Source organism: Temnothorax nylanderi, unplaced genomic scaffold (genome assembly GCF_030848795.1).
Source record: "Temnothorax nylanderi isolate EJ_2023f unplaced genomic scaffold, tnyl_v1.0 TNYL_tig0008_pilon, whole genome shotgun sequence".
In the NCBI taxonomy this organism is placed as follows: Eukaryota; Metazoa; Arthropoda; class Insecta; order Hymenoptera; family Formicidae; genus Temnothorax; species Temnothorax nylanderi.
Window position 1 is genome coordinate 1,849,745 of NW_027249070.1, and position 20,200 is coordinate 1,869,944.

The 20,200-nt window shown below is 43.8% G+C and overlaps 5 protein-coding genes across 5 annotated transcripts; all 5 read left to right on the forward strand.

Moving 5' to 3' along the window:
- Positions 1-351: 351 nt before the first annotated feature.
- LOC139785035 (uncharacterized) lies at positions 352-1,547 on the forward strand. The gene has a single exon (XM_071724215.1). The coding sequence runs from the start codon at positions 972-974 to the stop codon at positions 1,281-1,283; it is 312 nt and encodes a 103-aa protein (XP_071580316.1). The 5' UTR covers positions 352-971; the 3' UTR covers positions 1,284-1,547.
- A 1,844-nt stretch (positions 1,548-3,391) lies between these two features.
- LOC139785021 (uncharacterized) lies at positions 3,392-4,975 on the forward strand. The gene is made up of 2 exons (XM_071724196.1): positions 3,392-3,443; positions 3,944-4,975. Exons 1-2 carry the CDS (start codon positions 3,432-3,434, stop codon positions 4,400-4,402), a joined length of 471 nt encoding a protein of 156 aa, XP_071580297.1. The 5' UTR covers positions 3,392-3,431; the 3' UTR covers positions 4,403-4,975.
- A 1,289-nt stretch (positions 4,976-6,264) lies between these two features.
- LOC139785028 (uncharacterized) lies at positions 6,265-7,480 on the forward strand. The gene is made up of 3 exons (XM_071724202.1): positions 6,265-6,378; positions 6,735-6,932; positions 7,242-7,480. Exons 1-3 carry the CDS (start codon positions 6,367-6,369, stop codon positions 7,329-7,331), a joined length of 300 nt encoding a protein of 99 aa, XP_071580303.1. The 5' UTR covers positions 6,265-6,366; the 3' UTR covers positions 7,332-7,480.
- Positions 7,481-12,470: 4,990 nt separating this feature from the next.
- Positions 12,471-18,541, forward strand: LOC139782618 (uncharacterized). The gene is made up of 7 exons (XM_071721637.1): positions 12,471-12,746; positions 12,919-13,089; positions 13,394-14,494; positions 15,055-15,837; positions 16,113-16,278; positions 16,765-17,122; positions 17,695-18,541. The coding sequence occupies exons 1-7, from the start codon at positions 12,471-12,473 to the stop codon at positions 18,050-18,052; spliced, it is 3,213 nt and encodes a 1,070-aa protein (XP_071577738.1). The 3' UTR covers positions 18,053-18,541.
- A 654-nt stretch (positions 18,542-19,195) lies between these two features.
- Mrps34 (mitochondrial ribosomal protein S34) lies at positions 19,196-20,162 on the forward strand. The gene is made up of 2 exons (XM_071724275.1): positions 19,196-19,627; positions 19,701-20,162. Exons 1-2 carry the CDS (start codon positions 19,442-19,444, stop codon positions 20,103-20,105), a joined length of 591 nt encoding a protein of 196 aa, XP_071580376.1. The 5' UTR covers positions 19,196-19,441; the 3' UTR covers positions 20,106-20,162.
- Positions 20,163-20,200: the final 38 nt, after the last annotated feature.

Here is a 20,200-nt window from a genome sequence, read left to right on the forward strand (position 1 = left end):
TTCATAAGCATTAAAATGGAGTAAAGTACAAAGAGGAAGAGAAGCGTTGCCTTCTAAACGACCAAAGTCAGGGCAAACAACCTGGAAGCATACTTTGCGCGAACAATTTTAACTCAGACCCCGTCGGTCTAACGCTTGACACATATTTTAATTGTTTAAATATTGTTAACAAGGCGCATCTCGAATAAAATAAATTACAATGACAAGAAAGCAAAATTCGATAACAAAATTGTCCGTGCGTTCTCTAACTGACGTCATCAATTAAGCGACTGTTATTGTCACGTCTCCCTGTGCGTCAAGAATTAATCGAGGAAGTGACAAGCCGCCTTTAAACGTCGTTGTTGCCCGAGGCAATTCGAGCTCGTATTTTGGGTCCGTCGGCCCGAAAGCTAATATGTGTACATAAATCGCTTGATAATTACGTGTGATTGTTCCGGACGCGGCTATACTGTCGAGAGTTTGATGATCGATAGTCGAGGCTATGTCATTGAACCTCTCCATCCAGGCATCCGTGTATGCGCAAACAAAGAGAGCCCGGAGATAAGGCCATCGACAATCACGGTCGCCCTTTCGAGTATTTCCCGTGTCCTTCTCGGAGAAACAAAACGATGATCGACAATTGCGTCCCCGTCGAGGCTACATCGCACACGAGGGTACGAAATACGACGCGGTGAAGGGCCCGCGCGTTAAGGCCACGAGCGATCAGGCAGTCCTTGGCAGTGCTCCTCCAACAAGTGGCCGGCGCAAAAAAAAAAAAAAAAAAAAAAGAACGAGTAATCGCGATACGAGCCGACGAGCGACGCGACGTGAGGAAGGCAACAGGAATCTGTGGCCGGGACCGGGGACCGGGTGGCCAGTGAGAGGTGGGAGAGGTCAGTCCCGACGAATATAAGGGGTCCTAGACGCCGCGTTCAGACACCACTCGCTCTTCAGTGCTCCGCCGAAGTACGAAGCAACGAACCTCAGCTACCATGTACAAGATCGTCGCTCTCCTCGCCATGCTGGCTTGCGTCTCAGCTGCGCCCGGCTACCTGGCGGCGCCCGCCCTTCACGCGGCGCCGATTGTCGCGGCGGCACCCGCGGTCGCGGTCGCCCACACCCTCCCGGTCGCCACCAGCTACGCCAACACCTACAAGGTGTCCGTGAAGAGCCCGCTCGTGGCCGCTCCGGTCGCCTACAGCGCCCCGGTTGCCTACAGCGCGCCGATCCTGAAGGCCGCGCCGGTCGTCGCCCATGCACCACTCGCCTACGCCGCCCATGCCCCCATCCTCGCTCTTCATTAAGGAAGAACCACTCAACACAATTAACCACCTCTCGCCCGTCTCAGACTATCAACACGCCACGACAATGAAGAAAAATGTCCTTTGTCATCCATCCGGACGCGTGACGATTCATCAGAACGATCGACCGAATCGACTGAACCATCGATCAACCAGGCACCCTGACTGAACTTGTACCGGCCTGTCCGCACGGTCGAACGACCGATCGCTACGATTAATCAATAAAGTTGTCATTTCTGCCTTTAAATAAATGTGCTGTGTGTTCAATTCTTATTGATACCTTCAATTATACTCGAGACTTGCTATTTCGCAGCTTAACTTTATATTTCAGGTTTAATATCGTAGTCTCTGAGTTCTCTTTTACTGCTCGTACGTATTAGAACCTTAGAATAGTTTCAGCGAATAATATAACATGTTATTGTCGAACTGATTGTGAGCGGTTATCGAGAATTCTACCTCATTGGGTCCTCACGGCGCTGTACCTAAAGGGCTAATTCTTCCGTATCACGTACCACCGGAAGCTTATCGAGGATCGCAGATTTTTCCTCGCACGATGCTAGAGAATTCGAGCTTTCTTCTCGCACGGGCGATCGGCAAACAACGTCGTGATCACGGAGTGATCTCGCCTTATAATTTTATTTTTTATTTCAGCACGTAACGCGGGCGCCACGCCCGCATCGAGTACGTCCACCTACCTATCGGTTTACGTAAGGATTTTCGCAAAATAGGATTTGGAACGACTCGATGAAAACTGTTTACCGACTTGGCGATCAACGGTTGTTTGAGTTTCGGCTTTGGCCCCCGCCGTTCACCGTCTAGGTCTAGGCATTCGCGAAGCGAAACTTTGCCGCGCGCCGTCGGGTCACGTATTGAATATATTTACAGGGAACATACAAACCCGCACTCGTGCACTTTTCACGAACCTAACTTGCTAAATTCTTTATGGGAGCTTTAAAAAAGTCCCCGTGAGAAGGAGAGGGGAGTTTGGCGAATTATTCAATATCGCACCTACGGTTTCGCGGAGGAAAACTGCAGACAGCGTACGGGTGTTGCTGTATACGTATCGAACGTGTTGAATTAAAAAAAAAACTGAAGCATTCTATGTCAGAAAATATAAGATATAATTTTGTCTTGAAAACAGTATCTTTATATATGAATGTAGGTCTGGATTGAGGAGAAGAGAGGCAAATATTTAAAAATTACTTTACAAAAAGGCTTATTTTATCTTAATATGTAGAATCTTAAGTTTTTTTTTTTTAAGTAATTCACTGATGACTTAAGAAAAGTTGATTAATCTTACTTCGATTACTTTCATTTTTCAACTGCGACATTGCCTTTTGTTGAAATCGCCGTCCTTAATGCCATACACTCAAATAAAAATTGATAAATGAGATCGTCAAGATTAAGCGCGTTTTCGGCCGTAATTTTACGCTCGAGTGCTTTTTGTTACGTCCCTCCGAGGAGTACCGCTCCTCCTTGCTTTCATGGCGTAATGTGCTTATTGTTACCACGAGGCGAGGAGTAAAAGTATAGTCTCAAGATCGCGCGAAGCCTCTTTGTTCGATCGTCAAGTGTACCCCACAAGTTCACGGCGGTGACAAAAAGCTTAACGCCTTCAGAACCAACAGCCGACAAAAACGTAATCCATATATGTTTCATCACCCTCGATTTTTGTAACACCGCTAATCTGTTTCACAATTTTGATCTCGTGACCGATAATATTCATGTCTTAACCTTCGAGTTATTTCTGTTTTAATACATATTCAACTTTTAATTTATATTTATAAGTTCTACTTGTTGAACAAGAAAGTCCTTCAAAATGAAAGACGTTCTCCTAAAACAAAATTTTCAGAGTTCAAGGGAATACCTGTCGGCCCCTCCCGATAATCCTTAATATTTTACGCCAACAAGAAATACGTTCACAGGAATGTATTTTACACACGTACATATTTTCAAACAAGAACGTGCCTTCGGCGCATTGAATATTTCTCGACACATCCTATAGACTGGCAGGGCGTTGAATTCTTATTGCACGGACCTTGAAGGTCTCTCGAAGATCACGGAAACGCTCTCCTATATAAGCACGCGTAGATCCGCGTGCGTGCAGATCAGTCCCAGGTTCTGATCCAAAAGTACTGAAAACCTATCGTCATGTTTAGGCTGGTAAGATCGACGTTTCTTAACTTAGCACTATTTAGCAACTAAAACGAAAAATCTATTCCCTCTGAATATCAAAATATCAAACAATTGGCAATTGTCGAGGCAATTAATTGAAAATAATGAAACATATATGTACATATGTATATGTTTATATATATTAATTTATATACATATTTGTTTAATTATTTTTAATTAATTGGCCCAACGATTTCCAAATATAAATCGGATAGCAAGTGCCAATTCGGATTGGATTTAACCCGTTAATGCTCATTTTATTCATTATTATATATATAATAATGAATTTATATGAGCATTAACGGATTAAATCCAATCGAGCTGGCAATCATTATTCCGAGCACACTTTGACAACAGAACATCCAATTTCCCGATCTACTGAGAATGTAAAGACGGTTAGAGAGAGAAAATATCGACGCCGCCGGCGTCCTATTCTTCCCGAGATCATCCGGAGGTTTCATATCCGCGACAAACGTTCTCTTTCGCAGGTGGTTATTTCCGTCTTGGCGAGCATCGCCGCGGTGCAATGTGGAACCATTCTCACGCCCGTTGTCGGCAAGCTCGTTTCTGAGAAGGTGGTCGAGGCGCACGGCAGCAACGTGGTGCACCCGTCGTCGCAGCTGGTGGCCGCGATTTCACCTGGTCTGAGTTACGCGGACGTCGCGCTGCTGCAGCAACCGGTCGCCGAGATCGTGCAGCCGGTGGCGAAGGCTTCCCTGGTCGCCGAGAAAACGATCGAGGCCCACGGACACCAAGTGATCCATGACGCGCGTCCGTTAATCGCGCTGGCGAAACCCCTGGCCGTCGAATCGCACGTCGCGATACCTGCGATCACTGCTCGCGATGTAATACCGTACGCGACGCCGATCTATTATTCGGCGTACCCTCATCAGCTAGTCGCCGAAAAGACCGTGTCCAGTTACGGGCATACCGTTCATCACGTTTAGTAATCACCGGGCGAAGTATCAAACATAGGTGGTAACTTTAAGGAGCACGCGTGGATTTTTACAGAACAAAATCTACGAGTTTTCTCACGTGGAATATTACGCGATTGTATTGATATTAAAATCAAATCACGAAATCAAACGCGATCTCATTTGAGAATATTTTATTAAAACAAAATTAAATCTTTGAATGGAAAATATAAATTCTTCTATTTCGTAGCTTTATAAATTTAAAGAGATCTACTGTCAATCTACATTGTGCTCGTTAGGGTTAAAGGATCATCTTTTATATCAGCTGTTGCTCGCAGTCGGGAAACCACTATCGCTCACTCGAAATCATTCTCACAATCAGTCATTTTCGCGGCGACATTGTTCTCATAGATCACTCTAAGAATTATCCCAAGTTCAAGAACCATGTCGTTCGCGTGACTCGACAAACGGGTCGAAACTGGCAGTCTTTGGCCTGGGAAAGAGGCCGGTCAATCACGTTTGTCAACATTTGTATGTAAAAAAAACATTGTATTGGACGTACTCGATTCGATGTAAAAATTTCTCAATAAATTTCCATCACGCATTTTCATGTCTAGACGCATATACATATATTTTAACATACTCGAAAAAGTGAGGTGGCATTCAAGTCATCCTGCAAAAGTTATTCCCTCCTGTATCCAAACTATTTGTTACCTATACAATTGTTCCGCATTTTATCCAATATATTTTTATTTCTAATATTTCCTTGAGATTCGCATTCGCAAATTATGCAGCCCTGCATCGTCCTGTCAACAAGTTTGCAGCTCGATCAGTGATACGATATCTGCACCTCGATATAAATTGCCCGATGCGCGATTGCCTTCGAAGGTATATGCATGCTTGGATCTTCAAGGTCTCGGGTGAACGAACTGCGAGTATTGCTAATGGCTTCGGTATCCCTGGTTTATACGGTGCGTCGTATGGCGTTGTAAAGCATCGTCTCGGATCGCGCTTGTATCCGAAGAGATGCGACGTAGCCGAGTCGCGCTGGTCTATCGAACCTTCTCGCGTCTCCCTTTCTTAAATCACGCCCGTCCCACACGGACACCGGGAATGTATACGTGCACATTCGCCGAAGAAAATACCGACAGGAGAATTGCAGCGAAAACGTACGTGCTGCGTCCAAGGGACGCGGATCGATAATTGAAAAATGTGAAGTCGAAGGGCTCTTGCGCCAGGATTGTTTCTCGAAATAGAAAGAAATAGAAATGGGAGGTAATGGAAGAAACGACGTTCCTCGGGACGAGGCATTATTCTTATCGATGTAGTGTTCTGTCGTGCGCGTTTTACCGGCTGTATATTTAACGAAACGTAATGCGAACGGAAAGAAATCTGTACTTTAATTTTCGTTAAGAGGATATTGATATTATACCTGTAAGATTTAGATTATTAAGTATCTTCCTGAATAATATAAACAGTATTCTTTCTGCCGTTGCAACTGACTCGTCGCGATATATATTTCTTTTATCCAAAAAGATTCACATTAATCTTCCCTTATATCTTCTGCTTCAAAGCAATCACTTGAAAATGTAAAAAATCAGGTAGAAAGATCTTGCAAAAAATTTTGCCTCGGGTATATTAATTATTTCTGAGTCCCATTAATTTAGTTCTCGTTTTCCATCTGTTATAAATGTGTTATAAATGTAACCATAAATTATAGTTAATATAGGAGTAGAATGTAATGTAGACGTTAGTGCATCCCGATGCTAGGATGCACCGTCGTCGCAACTACAGGCTTTGCCCGTCCCTGCCCGTCCCTGAGACCAGGGAGGAATGCGGTGGTACGGCAGTTAGGAACTTTTGTAGTGCCGGACGGGTCTACTTTTTACGGTATCCCTCGAGACTTCTATAAGTACGAGGAGACCAGGCTGGCGCGGGCACTTACACGAAGTATCGTACCCGAGTGCATCCGCGCAGAATCCTTGCCCGAAGCCGTCATGCTGCGATTCGTAAGTACATAAATCCGGCATTTCGCGGGGAGCGCAAAGTGCTGCATCCGCGATTAATTTCAAACGGATTAAAAATCGTAGCAAACATTCGCAATCGTAATTTTCGCGCGATTATGCTCCATCGCGGTTTCCATTGTCTCCGAATTGTCGCAATTTCGCGTTTGCTCGCCCGGAAGTTGAACGCTCTCGTTCACCACCGCGAGGTAGTGCCTTCCCACGACGATATTTGCCTCACGTAGACTCATTTACTTCGCGCGGTTCAACGGTTACTTATATTCGCCGACGTGCCCCCGCACCGAAGTTTTCCAATTTAAATAAGAGAAGCGAGCTTTTCCCTTCACGACGATTACTTGCAGATCTTGCTCGCCACTCTCGTCGGTCTGGCGTGGTCCGCGCCAGCGCCGGCACCCAAACCGCTCACCCTCATCTCCGAGCTGAAGACCCCGGCGTCAACCGCCAAGCTCACGCCGCTGGTCGCACCGATCGCGCCGATCGCCACCCCGGTGATCGCGCCGATTTCCCGTATCGCCTATGCCGCGCCTGTTCTCCCGCAGGTAAGAAAATCCAAGTGCAATGCCAGATCTTGGCGTTCGGAATTCGAAAATCGACTCACGCGTCGCAAAGACGTTCGATTTCTGAAAGTAGCTGAACTATCCACCCAACAAGGGGCGGGTCGCCGATAGCTTCAATTCAAGAATCGAGCGTTTGCGAGCTTACATTTAAAGAATCTTAGATTTTGCGGAATCTACGAAACTCTTTTTCTTCTTTTCTTTTTTATATTTCAAGGCTTATCGTTTTCCGTGATCAAATTGTGTTGAAAAATCGAGATACGATTTTTTAATTTTGTTTCTGGTTATTGCTAGGTATCACCGTACGCTTATTATTCTGCACCGATCGCGGAGATCCCGTCGAGTTACTCGATCGAGCAACATGGGTACCATATTACCTACTGACCGCAAAAATCATCAGACCGGTAGCCGTCGACCTCAGTAAAGCCCGTGTGGAAGTATATGCGTAGCAGCGCGCAGCTTGTCTCCTCATCGATAATAATCATCATCTGTCGTGTAACCTCATCCACGAAAAAAAAAAAAACTTGGTGAAAGTCGACGAGTTTTATTTTCTAAACCTTTATCCTCCGCCTCCGCCTTTTATTCCTCGACAACTTCAAAGAAATTACGTAATCATAGCTGATCCTCTTTATCGTTCCTCCTTCGCACAGAATAGATTATCAAGAGCTTCCTTCTCTCTTTTAAAAAATTCATATAATTTTGCGTTATAATATTAGATGCATTTTGGAGCGAATCTTAATACGCTCGAGCGCGAAATTATTGTCCGCACGTGAAGTTATTGTCCGCGTTATTCGCCGCATCTCATCTACTTATTTGCATTCTGGCGCAGAAAACGTAGAAGGATATCTGAATTGGGTCAAGACAATTCACGCGCGGTTTATTAACGCGGCGCGATCCGCGACACGCGAAATTCCCAGTGTTACGAAAGGCCGCGGAAAATCCCTGTTACGTAATGACGCAGTGCGTGGCCTGTGAAAGGAAATCGACAGCGTTGTGATCACCGTTGTGATCACCGATACGTGACATGAAAGAAAAAGCAGAACGCTTTGAGGATCCCGGTAGTTCGCGGTCTGAATTTGAGTAATTCACCCTCTGGCAGCCGAAACGGTGAAAATTGAGAATTTTCACGCGAAAATTCTTCCAAAATTGCGGAATCGCATAACTTCCTCGCGGTGAGAAACTACGGGATTCAATCGGACGAAAAAACTCCCGCGAGACCCGAAATGGTAAAAAACGGAAAAGGTTCATTGACACGATGGCCCTTAGGATATACCCGCGAGTACTTTCTCCCGGATCTTGACCCGAGAGCCTAATTATTTACGGAATACAGCTGACTCTTGGTGATGCGTTTAAGCAATCTAATAACAGCTTCTTTTTCTAATGCTACCTATAATAGTCGCGTTCTGATTGATGGGCGTAATACGATGATTGTTTTCTCGCAGCTAGACGGAGGCGTCGCTCGTCGAAGCACGTCTCTTCACTTTCTATCCTGATCGAGAGTGAAAATCACTATTTTATATCGAGCCCGATGATCCAAGAAGTCAAGGTCGATGCACCTCGTGACCGTGAGAAGAAAGTACCCGTATCGGTACATTTTCTCGGTTGTAACGGTTTTATTTCGGGAGATGGCGGCATGAGAGACTGGGCGAAGACTCTTCTTGCACAATTGCGGACAACATGATTCTATTACTACGAATTCGACTAGAGGAATCGATATTTAAATTAATGTCATGACGCGGATCACCGTGAAAACAATTTAGGCTAAGGACTGTGAATTTATAGATCGTCTTCGGAGTATACGGTTGCAACACCAACATCAAAGTTTCCTCTAATCGAATCCTAGATAAATTTATTATTTACCTGCGAGGTAACCTCGGCGAGACGACCCGTTAATTTTTACGCAATCTTATTGACGAAAACCCCAAAATGACGTAAAGCATAATTATGTAAAGCATAATTCATTCATCAAATATAAATTAAATGACAGACAACGATTCTACATTTGTATTTGTACATGTTCCTGTTCTCTTGCATAACGTCAGATATACCAGAAAAACCCATTCGGTGTTCTCCAGGAACTGTGTGGCAAACTAATTTCACGAAAGACCATGCGAGTCGACCTCTTCGTGCTTGATGGCATTTTACACTCGCGGTCGCTTCTTTGTTTTCGAAGAAAGCAACTTAAATTAAATTCGTATATAGAGAATATTGGAACTTTAATGCTTTTAATTGTTTTATTTTTAATTATAGCGCGAAGGCAGCGCGCTATATAATGATTAAAAATATCCTCACTCGATTCTTGTTATATATTTTGCCATTATAAACATTTTAAAAGGTTTTTAATACAATGAATCGTCGTAATCAGCCGTGAAGCAATCAAGTATTAATTTGTCTAACAATAAGTCTAAATAATTTAGTGCGCCAGACCTTGTTACCAAGAATTAATGAAAATTTTTAATCGAATATACTGCAAATGTTGAATTAAGATATATGTTTAACAGAAATCATATTAAATATACCATTGTTATTCTTTCACAGTGCAGGATTAATGGATTATTCAGTGTAAATTTCTCCCGAAGGCGCTATTTAAATTTCAATTGTACCGCATTGAAGTTCATTGTATTCTTTGTTTTCGATAAAATAAATATTCCGAATGTTATCGAGAGAAAACAGCAAGTATAATGTAAAGTATAATTTTCTATGTGTATATCCGATATACCGTTTCCCAATGTACGTGAAACGAAAAACAGGACGTCACTTACTAAGTCCTGTAGTAAGAGCGTAAGAACGGCGTAGAGATGTGACTTTTCATATTCATGCGACGAAGATGAGTCTGACACACTCGAGGTACGTTGTTCCAGTTACACACCTTTTTCAGATTAGCTTTGTTTTTACGGTCTGCCAGAAGAAGCGTCACGAAGACGGATATCCGCCTGTCGTCGAATGACTCACGGTTCTACCCCACCGGTGGTTCACGCGACGGGCCCAGCATCCCCGAAAGGGACGGCTTGTATATAAGATTCGTGACGACTTCGGTAAAAGCACTAGACTGCGGCGTCGTGCAGGGAGAAAGTGTTCGGTTAGAGAGCGAGAGTCCGAGTATAAGACGCGGTCGCAGACCGAGAAAATCAGTTTATCGCGGGTGCATCTGGAGACAACGGTCAGGTATGTATTTTTAAACAACTAACAATCAACAATTTTTTTATATTTTATCAAAAATATAAGAGATTATTTTGTTGCTACAGTGGTGTAATTTTATTTTAAAAACATTTTAAATCTGTACGAAAATATACTTAACAATTGCAAAAGTATCTATATGTAATATTAGAGAAAAGATATTAATAAATAATAGAATTCACCGTGTGCGCCGAGATCGAATTCTAAATTTGAACTTTTGTTAGCTACAAAATGAATGAATTAATTAATTAACAGAGGCAAAATCGGGATATAACAGTGGAAGTAATTATGCAGATGATCCTTTCAGTAAATAGTCAAATATTTTCGAAATAGCGATGACGTGCTTTTAATTATAAACCGAATGTAAATCGCTAAAAATGGATATGGAATCTCATGTTTAATCACAGAGCAACTTGTTGTCTAATTCAGAAGAGATTCTATTTTTCAGAAAAAAAAATATTTTTCGCCGACGCGCAGCGATCGTGGCAAGGAATGTTTTTATCGATTACCGATTGACCGAGACAATATAACATTTGCATACGCTCATCGCTATTTGTTTAATAATTGGAGAATTGAGATTTTTCCAATATATTTTTTAAACGCGCACAGATATTTCATAAAATGCAAAATACTTTATCGAAATTAGGAGTGAAAAGCGTTCGCCTACGTGTGTCGCTATATATCACGGAATATATATCTATAAAAACTTTCTCCTCTTTAAATACCGCCTCCGCATCGTCCCTATTCAGATTCGCGGATTTGTCAAGCATATCTGACCCACTATTGTATGCTAAGGACGAGTTACCCTACATTCTGCTACGAAGAGGGAGCTATCGTTGATCAACTTTTATTTGACTTGGTTTTTTAAAGCAGGACTAATACGGAACTTTCAGACATTTTACTTGAAAATTTAAGTATTTCTTCTTCTTGCACTTTGTAGATTTTGTTTATATTTTTAAATGAGAGCCCCGAAATATAAAAGAAGCGAATTCGACGATTTAACTTAGAGTAATAAAAATGCTAGATTTAGAATAGCCATAAAATTTTTAATGAGTCGAATGATGTAGGACGACTTAGTTGTTTTTCTATTGCCGGCCTACTTCGAGATAATTGATTTATCGTGAGAAGCGCGAGTCATTGGAGGATGGTTAAAGGGAATATATAAAGCCGGTCGCGTTACTCGCAACTTGGACATCATAAAGGAAGCCACGATACATGAATGTCATAGAGTGCCAATACGAATTCGCGGTATAATGAGATGTCAAGGCAAGTGGAAAGTAAAATATTGAAATTATTTGCACGTTCGCAACACGTAACCACTTTCACTGTCGTAGGCGGTAAATGAAATACGCGCTGTGACGTGTTATGTAGACTTTTGCCAAATGTAGCAACTCTAGTCTGAAGCTCGCATATTAAATTAATATTATTAATCACTTTAAAAAATGCTCCATCGCAAACGTTAGATCGTATGTGAAAACACTTCACCGAATTTGAAATTTAAATCATCCCGCCCGAGTGGACGTCATACCGCATTCGTTACGTAATTGCTTTCCCCCTGTTGACAAAGTGATTTCGGAAAGTGTAAAGTAAAATAATACGAGAAGATGTACTCGGCAAGAGACGTCACGTTATATGAACCGGCCAAACGACTTTCACCCAACTTCCTCTCGCTTTCGTTGGTCCCTTCTCAGTTTAATTACACGCCTGTATGCGTCTTCGTGCAAGACAGCCTTAGTCCGGTACCGTTACCGGAAACCGGTATCTACACGTGGATGAGTAAGAATGTTACTCCGGTAAGCAATAAAGACTTTTTGCTTTCTCGAGCAATCAAAGATACCGAGAGACTTTAGAGTAGAATTGAATGTATAATTATACTGACACTGAGGTCAAATACGTATCCACGATTTTGACCCGATTTCGGTTTGAAGTAGCTGTTCCGCAGTCGTCGCGAACAATGAAACGAACGGAGAAAGGCGAGATGCACTTTCACGTGGATCTACGCTCGGTACTCACGGAGAAATTGTCGAGAGATACTCGCGAGAGATCGATTGAAAAGAAAATCATCAGGCGCTTTGCGTCAAGGATTAAATTAAAATAATAAAGTGAAAACAGTAGAAAAAAAAGTAACGAAATAAAATAATTACATTACATTAAATTGAAATACATAATAGATAATGATATGATCGTGTATCAAAAAATAAATTCTAATAATATATTAAATAGCAATTTGTTCAAAATTATAAATTATAATAAAATCATTAAAAGTAAAGTGTAATAAAAAAAAACAAGTTATTTCTTGGTTAAGAAGATAGACATAAAACTAAGCCTTTTGTTTTCTGTTACAGGATGAAGACGCAATTCATCCTGATAGCTTGCTTGGCAATAGCGAGGCAAATATTTGGTACTCAAGTGTACGAGACGCCGAGTGACTCTTCGCAACAACAATGGCAGCCGTGGAAAACCCAAGACTCGATCCAAGCGTCGAACGGAGAAGAAGACAAGTATCGTCCCGTCACGTTCGATGCCCCTGCATCGCAACAGAAAGAGTCGCAACAATCGTTTTATAACGCGAATATTCAATCGGGCGCCAGCGGAGTGGCCGATGTCGTTGGCAAGCAACCGGTACGGATTTTGTCGTCATCACAAAATATTTAAACATTATAAATATAATTAAAATCAGAAATATATAAATTTTGAGAAAGTAATATCCTACATCGAGTTAAAGAACGAGAACTTTAAAGAGAATATAATAATTTATAGAGATTTATGAATATGTTTGTATATTCAATTATAGATTGATTCTGTGATCGACAATATTCTCGTGTCTAATCGGCAAGGTCGCAATCTCGAGGGGTACGATGAAGTATATTCCGATCCTAACGTACAAAATGCTTTGCAGCTTGGTAATGATACGATCGCACGTACTTACATCAGGGACAAACTCTGCTCCCTCGGTTTGATGAACGTGAGTATAGTTTTATAGGCCAATTAATTTTCTTAATCAGTAGGGATATAATTAGCATTCTTTAATTCAATTTCTTTTCTGCTTTAGAAGTTTCAAAGTTATTTAGCTAACGTTCGCCAACTAATATTAAAAATATAATATTAAAATATGAGTATAATTATAATGTTCCAAATTTCTTTCATTCTTCATTCAATTTACAAATATCATATTTATAAATTTTTGAAAGCTCAAAACCTATGTTTCACGTATTAAATATTAACGAGACTCACGTTTATAAAGACGATGCATTAATTATCTTATACAGTGCGAAGACATGGAAGGACGACGTCCTTACTATTCTCCTCACCGCGACATTCATCCGCTCGACGTTATCTACGCTCAACCGGTGACCATCAAGCCTGTTGGCCGTCCACTTCCGGCCATACCTGTAAAGCGGCCCTACGGTCCGGCGAAACCCGTGCCATTACCTCCGAGTTTCGGAGGTTCCCCGTTGGGGCCCAACATTTATCCTGGACTCGGACCGACGTTCGGTAGACCTCCGCCTAGCTTCGTCGGGCCTTATCCCGGATATAAGAAACCCGGCCTCCCTCCCCCGTTCGTGTCCAAACCCGTATACGACCCAGGCGTCATCGAACCCGATTTCGAGGACAAGTTTATCGACAAGAAGCAGGTGATTTTGCATCAACCGAGTGCCTCGGGCGTTCAACAACACGTTCATCATCATTACCATCACGGAGAGGGTGCCGGCATCGCGCCCAACCCCGTAGTCGGGTCATCTCCCACGTTCGGTGGTCTCGGCAGTTATGGTTACGGAAACGGCGGTACTTACGGCGCCACGATCAACGATTTCGAGGATTACAAAAAAGCGTTCAAGATCAAAACACCCGCGAGCAACAGCGGCCCGTCGATTTCCTCCTCGAAAGGCTACGCCAATCGTTATCCCACTTACGAGAAGCCGAACAGCAAACAGTTCGCTTCCGGTGGACAACTCGGCGGCAATAATCAGTTCCTGGGGAACGGTGGTTACGACGGCGATTATCCGTTCAATAACGGCGCTGACAGTAGTTTCGGTTCCACGTCTTACGAGGATTGCGTATGCGTGCCGTACGATCAATGCGCGACGATCAACCACGTGGGCCGCAAGGACGATCTCTACTTGGCTATCGATCCGCGCAATCTCGACAAGGACATCGAGGCTGAAACTGTCGATGTGGTGATCACCGACGGAAACGGCACAATGAGCGTCGTGAGGGTGCCCAAGGGAGTGAACGAGACCGAGCAGATCGAGCAGACGAAAAACGAACGAACGAAGGAAGAAGAGGCTGGGAAAGCGGAAGTTACGAAGCGAAACCGCAGGGATGTCAAGCACGTTACCAAGAAGGACGACAAGCAGGAGATACAAGAAGTAAGTTGACACGGACTGTTTCTCTCGCTTTTCTTGCGAGTTTCGAGCGGACGATGTGACAATCGATGTATAAATTACCAAACTTTGATATTTAGAATTTAGAATTAAGTAATTTAAATTTAAATTGAAAATTAATCAATCAATTTATATTATTCGACGCATCGGAAGCTCAACTCGTATATCGATTAAGTTATTGGACGTGCAGTGCCAGAAAATGCATGCCACTTGCAGCACATATATATAACGCTATTGTTTTAACGTATCGCTCAGTTTGACACGTTCATTCAGTCGGTTCGTCCTAGACCACGCAACCACGCAATTAAACGTCCGTACTAGAAAACGATAGATTAGAAGCCGTCGTAGCGGAGGACATCGGGACTCGTGCGATCTGGGTCGAACGAACGCCTCTAATAAAGCGCGAGCGAATACGAGGAAAAGCGACGGAAAAGTCTCGGCTATAATCAACGTGCTAATCCTCCCGGAAAAAAAGTAATCGGGATGAAAAAGAGAGAGAAACAGACCTCGGTTCCACGTGAATTTGTTCGACTCTCTCGTTGCAGAGACTGACGGTAGGAACCGGCAATCTGGACACCTCGAAACTGAACGTGAGGCCGACTTGGGGCGTCAGTTTCGGCCTACCGCAGACCGGTGGTGTCGGTCCGATCGCGCCCCACCCTGGTAATCCCCTGGGGACCCCGGGGTACACGCCGGGCTACGGGCTAGTCGGCGGACAGGGCATAAATCTCGGCCCGGTCGCCGTGAATCCGCTCGTAGCGGTGCAGGTCACCAAAGACGAGTACGGCGAGAAGATTGTCAAACCTTACGTGAACCTTCACGTGACGCCCAATCCAGGACTTATTCAAAAACTAGGCCACCTCCTGGCTTACAAGAAATACGGACTGTACGGCGGTCATTACGGCGGCGGTCATTATGGCGGTCATCACGGCGGAAATTACGGCACTTACGCTCCTCATTATCATACGCATCACGAGAGACCGATCTATCATTACCCGTCGAGACCGCCGTTTTATCCGTCGCACGATGTTCACCATCACGAACCGATCTACCATAAGCCTCACGGCGGATACTATCCCTCCTACTACAAGGACGATAACGACGATTACGATGACTACGATTATTCGGATGATTATCGGGATGATTACTATAGAAACGTTCGCGCGAGAAACGCGTCGACGACGAAAGGTAGACAGTTCTCGTCGAAGGATTTACCGGAGGCTTCGCCGCAAGGACTGGCCGGCGACGAGCGACAGGGGAGCGGGAAGATTACCTTCTCGGACAGAAGGAGACGCGACACGACGACGTTTAGCGAAACGGCGTCGGAGGTAAGGACACGGTCGGTTGGTCTGCTCGTTCCGCTGAACAGACTTAACCGTTGTAATAACGAGGTTGTAGAGCCGCTGTAAAGCGGCTGAGGCCGCCGGCGGATGACTCAGGACGACGATCACGGCGATACCGACTCCGCGAACTTACGAAACGCGGGACTGTCAAACTGAGCGGCGGTGTATAGCACAGATAGAAGTCGAGAACACGATAAGTAGAGAACTTGTCACGGGTGCGTCGAGACGAGATCAACTGACCGGTCTCTTTTTATCCGCAGAGACGATACGGACGTCCGCCGACTTGCGGTGCTCATCACGTCTGCTGCCAGAGATCGCACATAATAGGGGCACGCCCGCGACCCGGTCAATGCGGAGTTAGGAACACGCAGGGCATCAATGGCCGTATCAAGACCCCGGTCTACGTCGACGGTGACTCTGAATTCGGTACGCGACTTCTAATGTAATTTACTGAATGGATAGCATTTGTAGAAAAGGAGCCAACTGTCAATAGTTTGAGTTAGAGACATTTTAGAGAAAAATACCCGCGTCGAAAGATACAAAGAAGATATATCTCTCTCTTTTGTTATAATTTCAAGAATAGCAAACGTTTAACTGATCGCAATTTTATAGAGTTGATATATGTTTAATGAAAACATTTAATGAAAACGAGAATTAACGTGCAATGAAACGTTTCCGAATGTAGACCAGTCGTTGTTATCGTGAATTTAACATTACTATAATATTAAATTTCAAACATTAATTTTTCATATGTTTTAAATACTTAACTTCATATATTGTAATTTTATTGCAGTTTGATATTATTTGAGATATTTTTCACACATACGTAATAATAAATATCAAATTTTTAGTATTTTATTATATATAAATGTTAAATCATATTATTATTCCATTAAATCTTTCCTAATTCAGGTGAATACCCGTGGCAAGTGGCTATTCTGAAGAAGGACACCACGGAAAGCGTCTACGTTTGCGGAGGTACCTTGATCTCGCCCCGACACATCATCACCGCCGCTCATTGCGTCAAGACCCACGCCGGTCGTGATCTTCGCGCACGATTAGGCGAATGGGACGTGAATCACGACGTCGAGTTCTATCCCTACATCGAGCGCGACATTGTGAGCGTCTTCGTGCACCCCGAGTTCTATGCCGGCACTCTTGCCAACGACATTGCTATTCTGAAGCTGGATCACGACGTCGATTTCGAAAAGAACCCTCACATCAGCGCCGCCTGTTTGCCGGATAAACACGATGACTTCACCGGAACAAGGTGCGTTTTCCATTTACAAAACGCGACAGACCGTCGCGAAGAAAATTATTTAAAAAATGTTTTAATATTAGGAGAATTTCTTCTAAATTCAAAGTTAGTATATTTTGAGTCTGAGTCTTATATAATTCTCTAGATTTGTTAGAGAAAAAATTGATTTTAATACAGTTGCAGTGACGGAAAATTTTCGTGGAAATTTCTAAAATGTTTCTCGATCCTGTATCTTTAGGATTATAATTATTAATAAACGTTATAACATTATAACGTTTTTTTTTAAATATAATAATATCTCAAAAATTTTGTAAATTTTAAAATTTGTATAAACCTAGAGAGTATCACCAAACGTGGCAATACCATTAAATCAATTATCTCTTATTCTCCGTAAATTCACGGAGACGAGCAGCAGATAATATTTCAAAGAAAATTGATATACATAACAAGTTACACGATTCTAATAAACTTTTAAAAAATTCCTATTATTAAAAGTCAAATAATTGTGTGACCGAAAACTCTTCCGGACTCTCGCTCGTAAACGCGGCTTTAATCGAAATCTGATGAATCGTAATGTATGGCAGATGCTGGACCACCGGATGGGGCAAGGATGCCTTCGGCGATTACGGCAAGTATCAGAACATCCTAAAGGAAGTGGACGTACCTGTCGTCAGCAACCACGTTTGCGAGCAGCAGATGAGGCGGACGCGGCTGGGACCCAGCTTCAATCTCCATCCGGGCTTCATCTGCGCCGGCGGCGAGGAGGGCAAGGACGCCTGCAAGGGTGACGGCGGCGGCCCGATGGTCTGCGAGCGTCACGGCAACTGGCAGTTGACCGGTATCGTCTCCTGGGGCATCGGGTGCGGTCAGCCGAACGTGCCCGGCGTCTACGCCCGCGTCTCTTACTACCTCGACTGGATCCGCCAGATTGTGGATTACTAAAAGAGAAAATTCAGTTCTAAATCTTAATACGAAAAAAGGACTTGGCAAGGTCTCGTTTTTCGAAATCAACCGTTGTTTAAACAAACAAAAAATTGATAACGACGGCTCGCGATATTTAATTTCGTATAGATGTAGAAAGAGGCATATATATTTATGTGTATTATTGTTATACACTAAAATGGTTAATTTTTATTTGTATACGATATATTCTGTTAAGTGAGGCGGAGAGATATTCGTTTGATCATTCGTGTCTTGTCTAGGTTTTCCTTTTTTTATTTTTTAATTTAAAAATGCCTAACTTGTTGTACATATTATATGTCTCTAGATCGTGCGATCTCGGCGCTATTTGCGCACCGAGGCTGACAATTTAATATACGGCAATACGCAATTCGCGAAGTGTGATTCGAGCGTTCGGATCGTCGAGTAATGCATTTTCTTTGCAACAGCTTATATATTATATTTATCGATTTAATAAATAACTTACACGTATACCTCCTGTGTGTTCCACGACTGGTTCTCTGCCCCGTCGACGCATCCCGCGTAATTACGATCGACCGAGAACTCTCTCTCTCTTGCGCGCGCGCGACCTGCAATCGAATATGTCGCAAAAATGAAATGTTTAAATACTGGGCGAAAGGAAAACGGAGCGACAAGAGCGCTTTAAACGCGACAAGCAACGTCTCGACGTTTTCTCAAAGCCGCTTTACATCCCGCGAGAAAGAGATTCTGCTCGAGAAAAGACGCCAACGCGAACTTCCGCCATTTTGCAACGGCTGGCGTCTCGAAGGATCGTACGCTTCCAAGCGGATTCTTGAAATTTTCGAGCACGAGTGGAGATCGCGATGATATACTATATACTTGTGCCTTTGCGGGACACCCGAGGGATCATATCGCCTCTCGGATGTCTCTGATACCGTTCGGGACATCTTTATCGCTCGGAAAATCATTCAACTTACCTCTCGCGAGCGGAATCGCGTGCATCGTTCGCGACATCGTCGCATTTGAATCGGCGAGAACCGCGAGCGAGAACGTCGCTCCGAGGCCGAGGCATGCCGACCGCGTCCGAGAACGTCCGAACTCCGAAGACGATTACGATATGAGTGCCGCCATCTCTCACCGAAATCAAAAAGTAACTGATCTGTCTATAACCTCTCGTGTGATTTTCAAAACACTTGTCTCGCTTGTCTGTTGTCGTTCGTTCGAAATATACGTGGTTTTTGTAAAATAGACGTTGATCTCGATGTCGCGTCTCAGGAATAATTGAGGACGACGTTAACAAGGAGTTGAGCGGTGATCCGGTGCGCAGAATCATTCGGTGGACGAGGAAATCCGCGGGGAGTCCGAGGTGGTGATCCAGGTCGACGATCGTTCGCCGGTCAGCCACGCACGATGCCTATAAAGTTAATCGGTCGCACGACGGATTTCAAGGGAAAGCCCTTGTGGGAGATCCTGGGAAACCTGAAGAACTTCGGCGTCGGCAGACTCGTGATAAGGAATCGCTTTCAGAGGTATCCCGAGCCCTGTTACATGAAGATACTGAAGGTCGCCGGGATGCCCATGCCCGAGGAAGCCTATGTGAGTACTGGAGACGATGCGTGTGTCTAATTCCGTTTGTATCGCTCTCTCTAACGCAGCTGCATTGTTTTAGACGGATCGCAAGGTCATGGTGCTGGTCGAGAGAGTCTTCCGCGGCCAGAAGAACCCGAAGCCAGTGCAGTTGGACAGCGCGACTTACAAGGCGGACTATATGCTGATACCTAAGGATCAGGAGCACCTGTACCTCGATAACACGAAGGTGCCGGAGACGAGAATCCTCCCTAAGATGACAGACCTTCCGCCGCTATTCTCGCAGCTGGTAATACGCCAGATGAAGGCGAAAGGCGTCGTGGCACCCGCGGAGCCGAAATTAAACCTACGATATAACTTTCACGGAGGGAACGTTAAGAATTACAGACTAGTCGAGGAGGGTGAAACCCCGACGGTGGAACTGAACTTTAGGGTGGACGAGTCTAGCGTTCTTTTTCCAAAGCCAGAGAAGACAGCAGCCTCGTGAGGTTTTACATATTTAATGTCCGTATGTAGTTGTTAAGAATAAACACTTTATAAATTATTCCCGAGGAGTGATGCAATAAATTACTTTAGAAACGT